Raw genomic sequence first — 18361 nt, forward strand, 5'->3', positions numbered from 1 at the left:
GGCCAATCCAGGATCTATCTTATGGCATGTAGCTGCTTTCAAATGAACTTCCAGAGCTTGCTTCTGGAATCAGTCAATTCCTTTTCCAAATGAACCTGAAAACAAACAAGCCTGGCTGGACTCAGTCCTTCTGCCTCCTAAGGGCTAAAGAATCTACTACAAGGCTGTAGAAAGCCCGATCTGGAAGTCACATAAAGCTTACCCTTAATATGTAATCACTAAAAATCTGTGCAAAAACATTTCTGGAAAACACTTGACACGTACAACAAGGCACACTAAGATTTACTTGACAAAGATATTTAGCATCTGGATATTCTATGCTGTAAAAAACTTTTACTTTTTTAAATGATAATTGTTATTTGAAGAATCAAAAAGTAGACTTGGGATTTCTATCCTGCTTGTGGCCCCTGCTATCTCAAAACACCTTCAGTCCACTGTGTAGATCAATGCCATTCAGTACAGTCCAGTTTCTGAGCTAAAAGGAAGCATGTAAGAGTCACATTATACTACCTATACATTATAGAAACTTGAAACTACATAAGTGCATAAGTTGCTGGTTTTGAAATAACAAGCAGAAATGTGATCATTTCAAAGCAAAGGAAAAGCATCACAGCTTGAAGTCTCACTGTACAGGACAACGGACTGCTGAAAAAATTGCATAGTATAGAAAAATCTATTGGAGATAAATCATCTGCACTTCCATCCATTTCCACTATGTTTTCCTTTTCTTTCATTCTTTTTTTTTTTTGATAAGATGGAAGGAAAACAATCATTAATCATACCTTTCTGAAGGAAAAAATAGCATTGTATTTAAACAACAGAATTGACCTTATTACGCATGCAGATGCTAAACGAAACTATAATTTCAAGTTCAGACCAAGTAGTGGACTACCTTAAATAGCTTAACTCAGCTCTCGGGGTGCACACGTGCATGAAGTTTTCGCTGCTATAAAAAATTATGTTCTTTGTGTAAAACAGAACACGTGGCAGATGATGACATAGACACAAATACATACGCCAGGGTTATGGAGCCTACTGTGTCTCCATGTGCTAATGAAATGAACTCCTTCGGAAGAAAGGTGGAACCCCAAATTTCAATCAACAATATACAGAGTAGTAATGACCAACTTACTAATTTTGGAAGTCAGCATCCAAAATAAGCAACAATTACACACAGTTTAGTCTGTAAAAGTGTCTTAAATTAATAATTCCTTTTTTAACCTTACCATAGAAGTATTGAAAACAAGAATAATTCAAGACAAAACCAACGCTGCTTAATTCGGAGCTTTTAACTCCTACATTTGCTGGTGCTTTAGCACTGAGATTTTGCTGTAACAAAGTTGACATGGTAACAGACAAAATTCTCGTGCTCTCATAAAGATAGCATCTAATAAAGACTGACATGCAAGAGGTCCTGCGGTTAAAATCTCCCTTCAAATTGGCTCACCTCACCCCTTTAAGCATGAAGGCTTCCCTTTTTAATTTACATTTAAATAGCGTGTTAAGCCTGCCCAGACTTTCCCTACACTGTGAGGCTGGGCGTCCCTAAAGACGGTTGCGGGGGGAGCAGGGACTGCCCGCAGCAGAGCTGGCACCGCTGCCCACCGCCTGCCTGCCTTGGCCTGTGCGGACACCGCCAAGAGACTGATTCAGTATTTCAACAGATTTACGAATTCTGCTAATGAAATAAAAGCATGCCCTCCTCCCCCCCTTGATTTTTTTCCCCAAAAACGCAATATACTTTTAAAAGGCTAATGCAATCACAACCATTATGTCAATGAAAATTACACCCTGGGTTTATCTCTGTAGGTATCTGTCAAATGCAAAGCACACACAACATCTTCCGAGTAATAATGATGTTTTACCATTTTAATTACAAACACTGAAAAAATCCCTAAAGTGTACCAATTGGGGTGGTCTGAATTAACAGTAGCTTGATAGCCCAAGGGTAGCAAAAATAGATTGAGCTACCAAATTTCATAGTAGTTATAGCAGCTGTCTTCTTGCCTCAGGGAACCTGGGTATTTAACAAAGCAGACAGCTTGGCATCTGATTAGTAATGTGTGTATTGTTGGACAGAATACGCGGCTCTATTGTTTCACTGTTTGATTAGGAATTTGGAGAGCTGTGGCATTATCTAGCTTTTATAGTCCAGCTTCTGTATGTTCACTTACAGGTGCTGCAGAAGGATATTTTCTCACTTATCACTTGCGGCAAGTAGGGAATATTGTCTTGAAAGTGATGAATGAAACATGACAGGATTTAAGTGTCAGGGTCAGTCTCTTCCCCATTTCGGTGCCAACATTTTCTTGAGCCAACTGGGTAAGTATTTCTAGCTGGGGATAAGAGTGAGTAAGGTGAAAGCCCTCACCACAATGTACACATTATTTGGAATTTAACATTATTTTAAAACATCATTTATTCCAGTTTAACTTTAGGTGAGAAAAATTCACAAGAAGGTCTCATAGGAAAAATCCAACTGTTATGGTTTCAGGAGAGGAGAATTGATTTTTATTTTCCTAATCCCCCAGTAGCCTGACAGTTTGGATAACCACCGGGAGCTAGAGAAGCTCCAGTGCAAAAAAAGTCTGATTAATGGGAGAAATCTTAGTTAACATGTTTTATCTAAAAAGACTTGATCTCAGGGAATAACCTCAGCGCAAACAACAATATTACTCCAAGGTTTGTGTTTGAACTTCATACAGCCCAAAAGACCCCCCACGTGGCTCTTCTCTCTTTCGTTCTTTAAGTATACATCACAAATTATTGGGTCTTGTTGGCAGAGTTCAAATCATTGAACTCATTGCAAATAGTCTACTTCAGCTAGAAGTACATTCTTTTACTCTATCAAATCCATCTGAGGTAATAAGACTTGATGTTTTATTCAACAGAGCTGAGGAAAATTGTTGCACAATAGGTTAATTCAAAATGGCAGCATAGAAAATGCATCTGTCAGTGGGGATCAAATTACAGGGCAAGCTCCTCTCAATGCTTAGAAAAACAAGTCTGCAGTTCTACAGATTATGTGCATGTGTGTGTTTAAAGGGGTGGGAAAGGAGCTAAATATCTGAGCTAACCTCCAATTAAAGTCAATCATAAAAACAGCCAATTTAATGAGTACGGATTTCTTTGGGTAATTATAACACCAACCACTTTTTTTCTCCCTCTCTTTTAAATCTGTAATTCTGCCTTCTTGTTATTGCTTGCTTTGTCATTAATCGCCTCAGGAACTTGATTTCCTAGCAACAGACTCTGCCACCAAACATTTGGCTCCCGTTCAACATTTTCTTTGTGAAAAATGGCACTGCTATTGCCGCCTGGCTGTTGTAGCTAGACTGGCTGTGTAAGTGCTCTAATAATGCATTCTTCTAAAAAAAAAAAAATCACATGATAAAAGGAGCAATGACTGAGTGTCACTAATTACTGTGCTGAAGAAGTTTATCTGCAATTTAAAGGCTACTGGGGTAGGAGGAGAATGACAGGAGATGAAACATATTCTTCATATAAATAAATGTAATTAGTAACAGAGGTGAACATTTAGAAATAAATATTTTTACTATGTTAGACAGATTCTCATTAATTTTCTATTATGGAGAAAGGATGTACAATCTGTCTTAAGAGTTGATGATGCATTTTTCTCCAGGAAGATGCGTTCATCTTCAAACAATGACATTTAGAGGACCAAAGTTTGCAAAAAAAAAAAAAAAAAAGAAAAGAAAAGAAACAAGTTTCTAATTCAGTTTTCCATATAAATTACTTGAAAAAACACTGGAAAATATGTCTATGCAAGAGTAGTCACACCTGAAGCGGTAGCATAAAGCACACCAAACCCTAAATACAACACACAATGACAATGCATAGTGGTGACAGTTTAAACAAAGCTCTTCTTTGCATTTTGAACAATGAATAAAACCTGGGAATTTCTCTGTTTATGAGAAAATGTTTTTCCCATATTTGTTTTGGAAAGCAGTAAATGGCCGATTTGCTCCTGGTTAGATAGAGGGTCTATCAATTTCTCTCTCTAGATTTGTCACATTTCATCTGTAACTCCCTGAAAACAATTCCTCAACATGGAGGTTTTCAGCAAGGGAATGTTATCTGAGGCCAGATCTGAGGCAAATAATGCCCCAACTAACTGTTGCTAGCTGCAGTTTCTTCTTTATGGTCAAGTAAGACATTCAGAATTGTGTTTTCCTGGCCATAAAACCTATTCATCGTTGTGGGAAATAGTTTTGCATGTCAAATGGCGTACATACTGATGCCAGAGCACTATGGCAGAAGTTATCAATGGTAAAAAAAGGTATTGTGGAGTTATTTAAACAAAAGACTTTTTAAGGGATATTTTTCATTCCTGCTAGTGTCTGTCTCCCTTATTTCCCATGATGCACACACAAACCCAGCTCATCTCAAAGAAAAATACCTATCACAATCCATTGTAAATTATCATACTCTTCATAGCACTAAATTACAATGAAAATGCCTTCATTGAACATGCCTCTGAAAGAAGGAGACAGTACAAAAGAAATTTCATTTATACTTACATTGTTAATATAATCTGTATTTTTTCTCAAGAAGAGTAGAAAAATGCATGTAAAATACTGTAAAATGTTATTTAAGCTTTGCTACACATTGCTGACATGAAGTTTATGTTTTGACAGACTCATGTTGAAACCAGATAATTCCACGATCAAGCCCACTACACCACCACAGTATCTCTCTGTTTAGACAAGCACTTAAGCATTAAAAGAAAATAAATATAAAAATACCACAGTATTTGTTGAAACATACCAGGGTGCTTGGACCTTTAAAAACTTCTCCTCCAGCAGTATTACCTTGGGTTCATTATCACATGCTGCAATATATAACATTTCCTACTTGAAACACAGCCTAAGACCAGAATACATGGTCTCGATCAGGACTGTCGTTAACATCAAGTTAAACTACACTTGCCATTAACTCTGTAAACACATAAGAGATGCTGAAGGTGGTGAATATAATTTAACTGCAGGCAAACAAATCTAAGTGGTGTTAGAAAGTTTTATACTCAATGCAGTGCAATTGAAGGACATAACCATTGAGAAATTTCTATTATTTACTACACAAAAGTAGAAACGGTTTAAACTTTTACAGATTGTGAAATAAAAACAGCCCACATAAATATGACTGAGTGAGAGCGTTGTCTTCTCTGAGCAAAAGGTTGTATTCCAATATGGAAAGTGAGCAACCCAAATTTCAGCTGCATAGAACTAAGTCTTAGGGCTACAAGCTTGATTGCTCCTCTAGGCTCTAGCTACAACCAGTAGCACAGGAACTGAAGCTTTAGGCACTGTAAATGCAAAAAGCAAAGGAAAAGTATCACAATACATAAAATAAGGTACAAAAGTGGTCCTAAGTCTCCTTCATGAACATAGATGAGCATGAGCATCAATGCCATCACTCTATCAAATGGCTAGACAGGAAGTGTATGTAGTTGCTACCAAGAAAAGCTTTGAGACATATCACATGAACACCAACTTTTTAGCATACCAACTATACCCACAAAACAAAAATTCAAACAGCCCCTAACCAATGATCTGACTTTATACAAAAAAAGATGTAAGTATTTTACTCATGGATGATATGATTGATTTCCTATGAAGATCTGATTGTTTTTGGAGAGCTACATAAACTGGTCCATTCCAAGCACTTAAGTTACTACATAAACTGGAAGCCTAACTGCCATCAATACCGCCACTTCACCTGTTTAGTAAAGGTAACTTTTTGAGAAGAGAGATGAGAGAGAGAGAGAAGCAAAGAAGGAACTTCCAGGAACACATTTATTACTTCATCACCAAAAATATTAGCAGCAAGTGGCAGTTTTACCCCCCTTAATGCCTCCAACTGCAAGTATTAAACAGAGGCAGGTTTAAGTAAAGCTAAATAACTGGGAGAAATAAGGATGATTAACTGGAACATGAGACAAAACACCTGGGAAGCATCCCACTTACAGCAGTATTGCTCCAATACAGATGGGAAGTTAAAATTCATCTGTCTGTATAAGAAAGTAGTGTCTGTGTTTAAGTGTTACTGTGTTTAAGTTTCACAAGGTTAACTGCAGCTTCTAACAGTGGGAAGCATTTTCTCCTTTTCCAGTCTTTCCTTTATCAAAGGACAAGTGCCAAATTCCTTACTTATATCCAGCATCACAAAGGTGCTAACTGGAGTCAAATGACAACTAAAATTCTTCATTTTTTCTGCTCTCCTAAGCAACTCTTATCAACAGATATATTTTTTACAATCAAAATCTTCACATTTCAAGCCTTCATAACAAACGTAATGACTATATACAGAAAATCATATTCAAAATGTTAAAATGTTTGTGACTGAAGTCTAAGAAACTGAGTACCAGCAACTCCCACAAATCTCAGTTGGTGCTGAAAATATTATCTAAACAAAAATAAGTTACAGAATTCTTACAGAGATGCCTACACATATTCAGTAATGTAACCATCAGCTTCTACAATCCCTTTGAAAATAGGACAAGCAAGGTGCCCAAACATGGAGTTGTAAGATGCAACTATAACACATAAGAATTCCAAAATACAAGTCCTGACAGAAAACACAGATTCACAGAAAGGAAGAAAGAATGAATGAAAAAAAAAATCATAACACAAAACGTAACTTCAGATTGTTTTCCAGTCAGGCTGTGCCCCATTCACAATTTCAGAAACAGAGTGACGATGGTTAGTGTTATCATAATGCTCCACTTATTCTGAAGTAAGGGAAATGTATGAGGAAGAGATTTTCTAGCCCCAGTAGGAACTAAATAATATCCCTAACAATGAATTCTAATCAGACACGAGCAGTACAGCAGTATGACAAAATGAATATGACAGACCAGAAGATACAATATCAATGGCAGAAATTACTCCAAGTATAAGAATTACATATCTGGAAAAGAGAAAAAAATGCGTGAACTTTGACAGTCCATGTAACCCATCTTCAGTGATACAACATAGAGTAATTTTGAATGATTAAGATACATCTTTAAAGTTCACTGTTTTTGAGAAAGCTGGGGCAGCCTCTCTCCCTTTTGCTTTAACTGTGATTTACAGCATTCTATTCTTTGCTAGTCTTTCTCCACTTTGTCTGCCGGATCTGATTACCAGATGGCTAAAATAAATGTATTGTGTTGATTCACGGTAACAGGAGTTGTCTTTATGGGTTTTTTCATGGGTTCACTATCTTTTCCTTTGTACCTATTCCTCCCTCTGTGAATTGATTAGATTTCAGGGCTAAGTTTCATCTGAGGACCTTTCTGCTGAATGCTGCATCGAAAAGCCTATCATCTATTCTATCAAGCACATACAGATGACCACAGGGTATCGTAGACCTGTCCTAAAGCAACAATGGGCCTGCTCTGCCAAGAAAACAGATTGTTTGATAATCTCCGATATTTTTTCTTGAAAACCGAGTTCTGTCACTAATATACATTCTAATGCAATCCAGGAAATAGGTGACAGTTGGACAGAAAGAAGGAAATAAAAAGCAACATATGCACAGTGCAAAGCCAAAATAGGTAACAAGACTGAAGTGAAGACAGACACAATAGTGAGCAAATTAAAGACTGAAAGAGCTGCCCTATACTGCACGAGTGGTAATTGTTCACTAGGTGGTTTTGTTTAATCCCCTAGACCACTACAAACTGGCGAGTAAATTAGAAAAAAAGAAAAGGCACAAACATAGTAGAAGGAGAGATTGTGTGTAGTTGTACACATAGTCTCCTTTCTTTATGTAAAGGTACATGAGGAATCTGTAATCTGAAGTGATAACAGTATCCTAGAAAACTCTTAAATGAACCCAACCTCAAGTGCAATTGCCACAGGAGTGAACCAGGTTCTTTACCCAACAGATCTCCTCTTGCAAGCAGATGTTTCCTTAAACTGAAGTCCACTTTGCAAAAACCTAATATATAATGCATTCCTAATAACACTTCAGTGTTATTTACTAACAATTAACATATGCACACATTGGGCTTTATTTTCAGTTTAGGACAATAATTCTATGTCTCTTAGTCAAAGGTAGGATGTTACAGAACTGACATCTGAAGAAACCGTTTCCATATATATAAAAATCTATACAGTGAATTACCTAGTCAAAATTAAAGCGACCAAACTGACTGAACACAGAAGAGTTGCTTTGGAAAATTTTAGTTGGATGCTATACCTTAAAGAAATAAATCCCCTTTTTACTTCATTTAATGTTTCCCACTTTTCCTAAAGCATTTCCACTAAGTTTGATTTTTTTTAGATTATATATTGAAAACTTTGGTGGTATTTATATATAAACATGATAACAATATTAAAAATGCTTAGTGCAGCATACTAACATTTTTTGTTAACATTTGTCGATGTCCTTCATTTAGCAATGCTCTTAGACTTCCAATATTTTTTTAGCCAGTAGCAATAGTTCCTAAGCATGGCATTTGGAACACACTGAGGTATAATTATTGGGAAATAAACACAGAACACTTGAAAAACAGACATTAAAAATGAATAGACAAAACATCTCTATTTTTTTGATGCAGCACAAACATACAGCAATAGCAGCAGGACGTATTTTTCTCCGTACACTGAGAAGGTTATAAGTATTTTTTGACAGTTTATAAAGGGGCAGTCTTGGCCATACACAAGAATCAATAACAACCATGTAGAGCCTACAGCAGTGCACACTAATAGGCTGTAGGAGACATTAACACTGGCTAAAAGAAATAACTGTATATTCAATGAACTTGTTCCTCCTGGATAATCAATTTTTTACACTTCTTACCAGCTGTTCCCACATAGCTCAGGTAGCAGAATGGAAGCAGCTGTCATACAGAATCCATATATTACATGCACGTTATGAGGTTTTTATCTGTCATAGATGTTTTGTGTTTGCTAATTTTGATCAGTCATATCAACTCGAGAGCAAGATGAAAACAAATTCACTGCTTTTATTTATGCAAGATGTAATCTACACAAATACAGTAATCTGGCTTGATTCATTCTGGATTGTTAAAACAAAACAAAAACAAAACAAAACAAAAATACTAATTGTGAATCTACTAATCTCCCATACTCAAAACCACTTTAGTAAGATTTCATCATTAAAATCAGTTTGCCCCACCACCCACATTCAAGAGATTTGTCACAATCATTGTTTCTGAAATATTGAGTTATAAAGGTGCCGCAGTAATTACTATGGAATAAATAGCAATTAAGATTGTTCACACAAACTCAAACTGTTTGCAGTGAATAATTATGCTAATAGTGTTTTTCTACATAATTTGTGCATCCTTCACAACAATTTACTAGAAAATGTGAAATGTAAATTTGATGCACTACTACAAAAGCTCTGAAAATATGTTTAGTTGTTATGATTTTTCCCACTACCTTAAGAAAGCACGCAACTAAAACATACTTCTACATTTGCACATTTAAATTTGAAGAAATCACACCATGCTAAAATTGAAGAAGTCATTTTCTTTCATTACATTCATAAGAAATCATCCAAAACGTATGCAATAGGTATGGCCATTGCTTAAATCTCTCATTGCTCTAACAGAAACTTTCACAATTTGCAAGAAGCTGAACTTACTGCTATATAGTAAACTTTGGCCTTTTCCACCAACTTCCAGTTCTTCTCCAAATCAAGATGCTTTTCCTTCTTATAGCAATTAGCAGCGGCGAGGTTAGCTACAAGAGACCTAAGAGATTAAAATCAGGCATTAGATCCTCCTTAATTCTACTGCAAATTTCTGATGAAGAACTAAATTTCTCACAGATATTCAAACATCCTCAGAGGAACATAAAAGAGAGAGACAAAAAGCACAATAAAATGAATATACTCTATTTGATCATTTCATAATAGCTACTTCTGAATAATATATAAAATATAATTACATTAAATTACATATTTTAAATCCAGCTACCTAGTTTCCATAACCTAACACTATTATATTGGGCATATTCGTTCATTGTTTAGAATCAACCTTTTTCCATTTTGTCATCAACTCCCTACATACAGTGCAGCATCTGCAGGTTTTCATTAAAACTCTTCTATTATCCAACATCTAGAATGGAACAGCTGCTTTTCTTTATCTTCTAAAAACTATTTTCCCTCAACAGGACCAAACAGTTTTTGGATACGTATGTCCTGCCATTATCACTTTTCCCAATAAACAGCTATATTATTTTAAAAGCTTTTTTTTTTTTTCTTCCCCTCAGACTTTTTTTTCCTCTAGCAAATGAGTAATCAGCTACTTGAAAATGGGTCCAGGCTTTTAGATGTTTAATTGTAAAAAACAAATGAACAAACAAACAAAGCAAAAAAAGGCACACCTTTGGTTTATCTGTGCCCTACTAGAAAACAACCAAAAACTCATTTGTACTTCATCCTTTCCTCACAAATTACAACACAAGACGTAGGACACAACTTCAACTAGCAAGAATAAAAATACCTGTATTTTCTTTGCTACATATAAGATATACTCTGTTTTTAATCCTCCTCTGCAGACATTCAATTCAGCCTTATAAAATACACACAAGTTATAGATGTACTCCTAAAAGCAGGTCATAGACAGTTATACACCAGCTTTCAACTCTAGCTACCATGACTAAATTTCTCTGTGAAATTTTGTTATGAAAAAGTTTCGAGACTTAATCGTGACAGGATGCACCTTTAAAACTAACACATTGCTATGTTAAGGTATTTAACCACAGTTGCCCAGTAGTGTGTAGTTACAGATGCAATGTGTGCATTGTGTGTATTGAAAAATGTCAGCTTCTACAGGATGTGTACAACTGATATCGTACGTACCATCCTTTTCCACATAAATGTTACTAACAAGCAATGACAGTGGGGCAGTGTGAACTGTTACAGGCTGCTCCTACCAGGGTATGCTTCTGCTTCCCCACTGAGTACCATCTACAAGTGTTCGGAGGTAATCAAGCAAGGAAACCTTGAAAATTTATTCCAACTCAAAACAGCATCTTTCCACTACCACCATTTCTTTCTGTCCCTACTCAATAAAAAGCAAGAGCTTCCTGAAGCTTTCATCACTGTCAATCAAATGTGTGAGGTATGTCAAAAGTTAAACAAGAAGCTAGACTTTTTCTAAATATATTACAATATATATCAGCGTTCTGTGCCATTTCATCTCAGGAACGTTCTTGGAGCTTCTCTCTTTAATTCTGAAGCCTAAAGCCAAGGAGAACTAATACGAATTTGGAAAACAGGCAGAATAAGAATAGAGTAAGCCTCTGCAGCAGTACTAGTAAAAAAGCAAGAAGTTTCGTTCTTGATGAATGTCACTGATAAGAAATCCATAGGAGGGAATCTAGTAAATCCAAGGAACGCGTGTGTACCCCTAGAAATCTTTTGAAAACCAAATAAAGCAAATTAAACTTCCCAGTTTTGTCAAGCCCTAAATATCCATTAAGGCCGTAGCTGGAAAAAAATCTGCCCATATGTGTTGCTAAGTGAAAAGCAGTTATGTTCCAGAAACCTAAGCAAAGACCCTTCATATGTTTCCTTTCACTCACCACATGCCCCTGAAACTGTAAACCCAGCTCTCAGTGGCTAAGTCCAACTGTAGTGATGCTCTGCATGTTATATGTAATTAAGATTGCTTCACTGAAGATGAAGCAATTTAATTTGCCAAATTAAAACTGTAAGTCTAACAGCACTAAGTTCAACACATGGAACACAGAGAAGGTAGATGTTTTTCAATGAAATACAGTAATTGGAGACAGCCGAAGTGCTTCAAGTCTAATAGCTTAAAGGCAACTCTGTGCACGTGGGTATTTATGAGCAGAACATATGAACCAAAGTCACAGATTATAATGTAGTGTAGGCACTATTTTAGAGTTTAATCATGGGTTATAATTTTCTCGAAAAGCTCTGAAAAAAAACAAATCACATCACAAATTAGCTCAGAACCCTTTTCAGCAAAAAGCTCGACAAACTTAGCAGAAACAAGAAATATTCACATCTGGGCACCTGGAACATAAATACACACGGTCACTTACTGGGAAAACCAGGAGTGCTATTTACTAGCTCACAGATCTCTAAAAGACAAGAAAGCTGAATTACCTGAAAAAGGAAGTTAGCACATGCCTCCGTTGGGATAAGAGATTAGCCAATAAATAGAGATATCAACTGCAGCAGGTTGAAGACATCCTTACAAATCAAGAAAATGCTGAAAACCAAGTAGTGATCAGAGGGAAACAAAAGGCTGAGAATAAACTTGCTTGCAATAAAAGGAAGAGGGTTGCACAATAAAGGTTTTAGTGGCAACTATCAGCCTCTTTTTTTCTATCCTCTAAGGAGGGATATAAGTCTCTCATAATCCTTTCACACTCTCAAGCAGGTTCTAAAACAGTGATTGAGATGAAGCACCACCAGAGATGAAGTTTCTGTTATTTGAACAAAGATTTGATATTGAGAGACAAGTGTTTCATGTTAGGAAACAAAAAATACTACTAAATAAGTTAAAGAAGTGCTTGCAGACATTTTTATGAATAAATTTACCTAAGCTTTTAAATTCTATTGAAATGCATGGGAAACGATGTAAACATTTTTCCTGAGTTCATGATGCATGTCTATTGATGATCTTGACTTCATTTTCCCATCAGGCCAACTAGGAAGTGGTGACTGCTGCAAGGATGCATGCACAGACATTATGTCACTAAACAGAGAATCACAGAGCACAAACATCTTTGCTGCTTGTCTTCTCTTTGAAAAACTGAATACGGATCTGAAGATAAAGGGGAAAATCCGTAGACATAATGAATGTCAAAAATCTGTATGAAGATGGATGAACTTCCTTTCTCCATTGAATATGAACTTTCTTTTCTGAGAGTAAGACATTATGTATGGCATTAAATTGCAAGGGACAGGTTGATAAGCTGGAGGACAGGGCTGTCTGTCACTCAGTTGATCTCTAAAAGCCTGGAGAAAAAAGCTTGCAGAGGACTTAAAGGCAAATGCAAAGTCATGCAACTGCAGTAGCATAACTCCATGCAACAGTATAGGCTGAGTGTTGACAGGACACAATACTTTGCAGAAAAGAACGTGGAGGTGCTGGTGGGAACTTGGGACAAGAGACGGCAGTGTATCCTCAGAGAAAAGATTTGTCACATCCTGGCCTATATGAGCAAGCTTATAGTCAGCAGGGAAGAAGAAGTTACATATTCCAAACAGGGGGATACCTTTGTTCTGCACTCCAGGTCACATCTGGAGTACCAAGTGCAGTTTTGCACTTTCCATTACAAGACAGACACTGACATAAAGGAGTGAGTCCAGCAGTGAGCAGTCAAAATTGTTAGGGGGCTGGAACATTTTACACATGAAGAAAGGCTTGGTTGAGTATTAAGAAGAGTCTTAAGAAGTTCCTAAGGGGATACCTTACTATAGGGTTCTACAAATTATATGTTAAATTCTCCCTCCCCTGGCTCTTAGTTCAGTTAGTGCTGCTGGTATGGTATTTTGCTCTTATGCACAGCCATAAAGAAAACATTCCTCAGGGTAACAGATACCATTTCCATTATTGTTTCAGTATCTAGTATCAGAAAATTTAGATGCTAGCAAATAGCAGGGAGGGTTAGTTTGTGCTAGCAACATCTCAAGATTAAGGCAGACATGACTGTCTGGTTTTGGAACTTCTAAAAATCATCAGGAGGTAGGTAATCAGCAAACAAGAAATACTTAAGTTCAACTGTTGTGGATAGAGGGAGAAAGAAGAAAGCAAAGAGACATGCTCAAGATAAATGCTTATCATCTTCGTTGTCTCTTTCTAAAATTGTTTTATTGATTTTATTACGATACTCAAAATGGATGACTCCATAAACACTTTTTTTTCCTCATGCAATGCTTTGAAACCATACAAAATACCACAAAAAATATTGTCCTTAGTCTATAAGTAAGGTTGAAGGTGTCAGAGGTCTGAAGGAGTAATTTTTATTTGCAGAGGCCATATGAAAAAAATGAATAAATTAAAACATGAAAGACAAAATTAAGAAACAACAGATAAGATGTGGACAAAGAATTACAGTCACTAGGTCTTCCCAACAAAAAAGTGTTTTTTCTTCCTCTTGTATAAAAGCAAGTTAACCCTTTTTATCAGGCTATATGCCAACATGTATCCTCTTTAAACACATTATTATCTGATGTACATTCTTTACTTGCCAATCAAGTCTATTCCTTACACGACAATCCATTTTTCATGAAGGCTGTATAAACATACTTGTTAAGCAACTTTTGTCTTCCATATATTTTCTATCTTCAGAGCAACTGGAAACTTCAAAAGTTCAGAAAGAAGTAGTGGTTGAGTATGAGTTGAGTAACTGCTATTCTATGAAGGTATATTAACACCACCTGATCCCAAACTATGTGCCATACAGCCCTCTGTTGTCTCAAATCAGTGTGAATACTTTATCATTCAAATCCAAATATTCCTAACAAATTATGTTCCACATATTTGTGTCTTAGGAAAATATGGAAGGCCCCGTATACCTGTTATCACTAGTGATGCAGGCAGCACAGGTTCCGGTTGGTTCTTCACTCTGCTCATAGTAATGGGCGTCCACATGAGCTTCCTCAGCCTTCTTCTTTAATATCTCTCCAAATTTATCTTTGCCAATGCACCCAAAGAAAGTTGCAGCTTTGTAAGGGCTCTGAATCATCCACTGCAGATTGACAGAAAAAAACAAAAGCCAACAACAAATAATTAACATGCCTGATATATTATTTGTCATTTTTTCTCTCTGCTCACCATATGTAATTCTGTGCTTACAGAGCACTGTGACACACACTGATCCTACAGAACTCTTCTGTGCCAGAAGTAAAAAAAAAAAAAGAAAAAAAAAAGTCAGGTACATCAAGAAAGGGAAGGTCAGCAACAAATAAAGAATTTACTCCTAATCATCCTGGTGAGTGCTTAATAACTAATGTGAAGTTCACTTAAATAGATGTAGTTCACTATAAAATAGATTTGAAATACCTTGTAAAAACATAGAAAAAAGGTTCTTCAGCTCAAAGGATATGCTCCACATTAGATTTAATCAAACAACATAGTATCTTTAACGGAAATTTGTAGAAAAGCAAAAATAAAATACAGAGAGAGAGAACATAAGGAAAACAATATTTAAGAACCCCCAAAGCAAACATTTAGCAACATTCACAAAACATATTCAAAAACAAAATGGTACTGAAAATAACCATGTGTCTACCATTTGACTATACACAAAAAGGAAGTGTTCCCCGCTCTCATTGTTAAACCACACACGAAAATACCTATCCCCAACTTATTAAGAGCAGTTCTGTCACTTGAGTTGTAAGGAAAGAGCATAGCTGTATAGTGTTGCTAAGGTGCTATGTTATTTTATAAAACTTCTCTTTTATTAACACAAAATATACATCTTTCAATTCTAAATGTAACTACACTTGGTACTACGTTAAAAGATAAAACTTAGCACCCAAGTAAAATCAAGAGTGAACTAAAACATAAATGTGAAGAAATAATCACAGGCCCTACCCTGCTGGTGATGAGTCAACCAACTGAAGTCATTATAATTCCCTCTAATTACAGTCAGAAAGCTTATCTGCTCAATCTATAGTATGAATTAAAGGCTACATCAATTTACTGCTATACTAAAACCCTACTTATAATTGTTTCCTAATCAAGATTTAAATAAGTGATAATGTCTCCATTACGAATCAGCATTAGTGGTAGCTGTGGGTCGTAGCAAGGTCAAGCAAGTGAGCTGTAAATACATGCTTTGTCACATCTTTATTACTTCTAGCTCCAGAAGAAAAAAAGAAATTCTTTAGTCATGCTAAAGTTTTCATTAATAAGGCAAATGGACAAATGTTCCAGGGCCTCTTCCCACACCAGCTTGATATATATCAAGTTTAAAATTTTTAAAAAGTCTTGTCAGATGGTGGCAGCGTTCAGTCTCTTATTTGTGAAATGCACTCTAGATACGTTCTGCTTGTCTGTTCTGTATCACTCTAAATTAACAGATGTTAAATAAACCCCTAACGAGAGATTTATGTACAACATCCTCGTATTTCACATACATTATAGACACTTGCAGGGTGTTCATTTAGTATGTCTTAGAAGATATAACATTTTATATTTGGAGGTATATTTGAGTAGAACAGATTATTTAACAAGACTAAAGATGTTGTGACCTACTGTAAGAAAATATGGAACCAATTTCTACACTGGTAAGAAGCACCTGAAGTCTTGCATCCCATGTTGAACAGCATACCTTACTCTCACAAAATAAAAAGTTAACAGCAAAAGCTATGAATAGCATTTATCAAAGTATCAGCTTTCCACAAACCCCAACAGTTCTTAAAATATATATATATATCTGTAAAGATTTTGAGCTACACCTTAGGGTTACAACATTCTAGCAAATGACATAACTTTTCCATCCTTTACATGTAAAGTCTGACAACATTTGGAGCAGTACTAAGTAATATTTCACATACATCTTTGTGAAAAAAAAGGAATTCTGTTAAAATATCACAGTTTGGGCTATTGGCAGCAGCTCAATTTGAATTCAGATGTGATAACATGCCATATATAATTGTCACAAACCTTACTTTAAATGTAAGTAAAGTTATTCTTGAGAATTCGAAGTCATGATCTGGGGCTTCTTGAGATGAACCTCTGCATATTGTGAAGACCAGTTCTTACACAGGCAGAGGTTCTGCTGATGCTCATGATTATTTGAAACACAGGAATTACTTGGTGGGCTACACAGCGATTACCACTGTATAGGTATTCATGTGAACATCTGAGCTAAGTTAAGCAACACTGAGGAAGATGGAAAAGCAGTTCAGCAGTGTTTCTGGAAAGAGTCTCTCTTCACAGATTTCCAGTTACAAACACTCCCAACTTCTTGGAACCATCTTCACATATTCCCACAACAAAAGTAGCGAGGTCTTGCTAGTTGCCTAAGAACTTCAAACTGTTCTTCCTTTACCCCAGTTATAAGTCTACATATTAGTAAAGGCAAAACAGGGACATGATGCTGAAAACTTGATGAAACTGAACTACAGAAATACACCTGTGGCACACCACTCAAGTTGTACCTAGTAGGATGAGCCACAGAAAGCACCTTGCTGGGACTAGAGTCTAATTTTGAATAACATGATATAGAAACAACAGATTTCTATGGGCCACTTCACACACCATTATTATTATTAACATTGCTAACATTTTGGCTAAACCACTCTAAATGGGGACAGGGGCTCAGTCATCAGAAGACTATTACCACAATGAAACGACCATGCAGCATTACATCCAATATCAAACTAAGGCCAATAACAAACTGCACACTTTAATGCCAGGCATATAGTCATATAAACCGCAAATTCAATTTATAGATTTATGTGGAAAAGAAGATTTAATTGAATGAAAAGACTCTAGACAGAAACAGAAAATGACCCAGCTCAGCAGGCACTAGCATAATGAGTTAATTATCTAGGGTTTGGCTAGGCAGTGAGGCATCTATTAACTTACTGTATTGACAGTCTGGTCAGGAGAGGTTGGCACCTGGCCACGCCAAGAATCTTCACTATTACCCCTGGGAATTTGAGGCTGTTAATGGCCCAAAGACAGAAGTGTCAAAAGTAGGAACTCATCATGAAGGAGCAAGACAGCCTCAGGAAGGGAATACCACAAAGGAAACTCAAAATCTAGAGTGGTTTATGAAATCTAGTGTGTTTCTCCATCCTAAAGTTTTCTTCTGTCAACACAGCATGGGCATCAGGTACACACAAGGACAGGCCCTGACCTTGTCAGTCAGAATAAGCATCTGTGACAGAGCAAGGCGTAGAGGAAATATAACACCTTTCAGATGCTCTCTTGAGTTAAACAGATTGCATTTGCTTCATACTTCTGTTGTATGCCCTCTAGTAAACTAAAAGCAAATACAAACATTTTTTAAACAACCTTTTTCTTGCCTTTAACATAACCCTGTCTTGAAATTAGGCTGATTTCATTACCTCAAATTACCCTATGCCTACAGGCAACTTATTCCTTATCATCAAATACTGAAGCCAGCACATGGACAAGTGGCCAGCATCCTGGCCACCCAAAGATATACCAGGGAATGACAGAACGCTTCTCTCCTTATTTTTATGACACCAACTTGGGTTCACAGAAGCAGCAGTATCTATCTGTTCAAGTGTTTTTTGGTGATCTGACTTAACAGGGTGAATTCCGTTGCATGCTTAAGCTGTCAGATAAGCCTGAGAACCTTTGTGTTCCTGGGAGAGGGTGGCAATTGCAGAGAACAGCATCGTCTTCTCTTGCAAGATGTTG

The 18361-nt window shown here is 36.4% G+C and overlaps 1 protein-coding gene across 2 annotated transcripts in view; it reads right to left on the bottom strand.

The window, feature by feature from the left end:
- Positions 1-18361, bottom strand: part of ADK (adenosine kinase) — a 293088-nt gene that overhangs the window by 144829 nt on the left and 129898 nt on the right. For both annotated transcript variants that reach the window (XM_067000398.1, XM_048060308.2), the window contains exons 5-6: positions 14536-14708; positions 9619-9727 (exon numbers count right to left, since the gene is read on the bottom strand). In XM_067000398.1, the coding sequence (XP_066856499.1) occupies positions 9619-9727; positions 14536-14708 (282 nt within the window). The remainder of the gene's footprint in view (positions 1-9618; positions 9728-14535; positions 14709-18361) is intronic.

Source organism: Anser cygnoides, chromosome 7 (assembly GCF_040182565.1).
Source record: "Anser cygnoides isolate HZ-2024a breed goose chromosome 7, Taihu_goose_T2T_genome, whole genome shotgun sequence".
In the NCBI taxonomy this organism is placed as follows: Eukaryota; Metazoa; Chordata; class Aves; order Anseriformes; family Anatidae; genus Anser; species Anser cygnoides.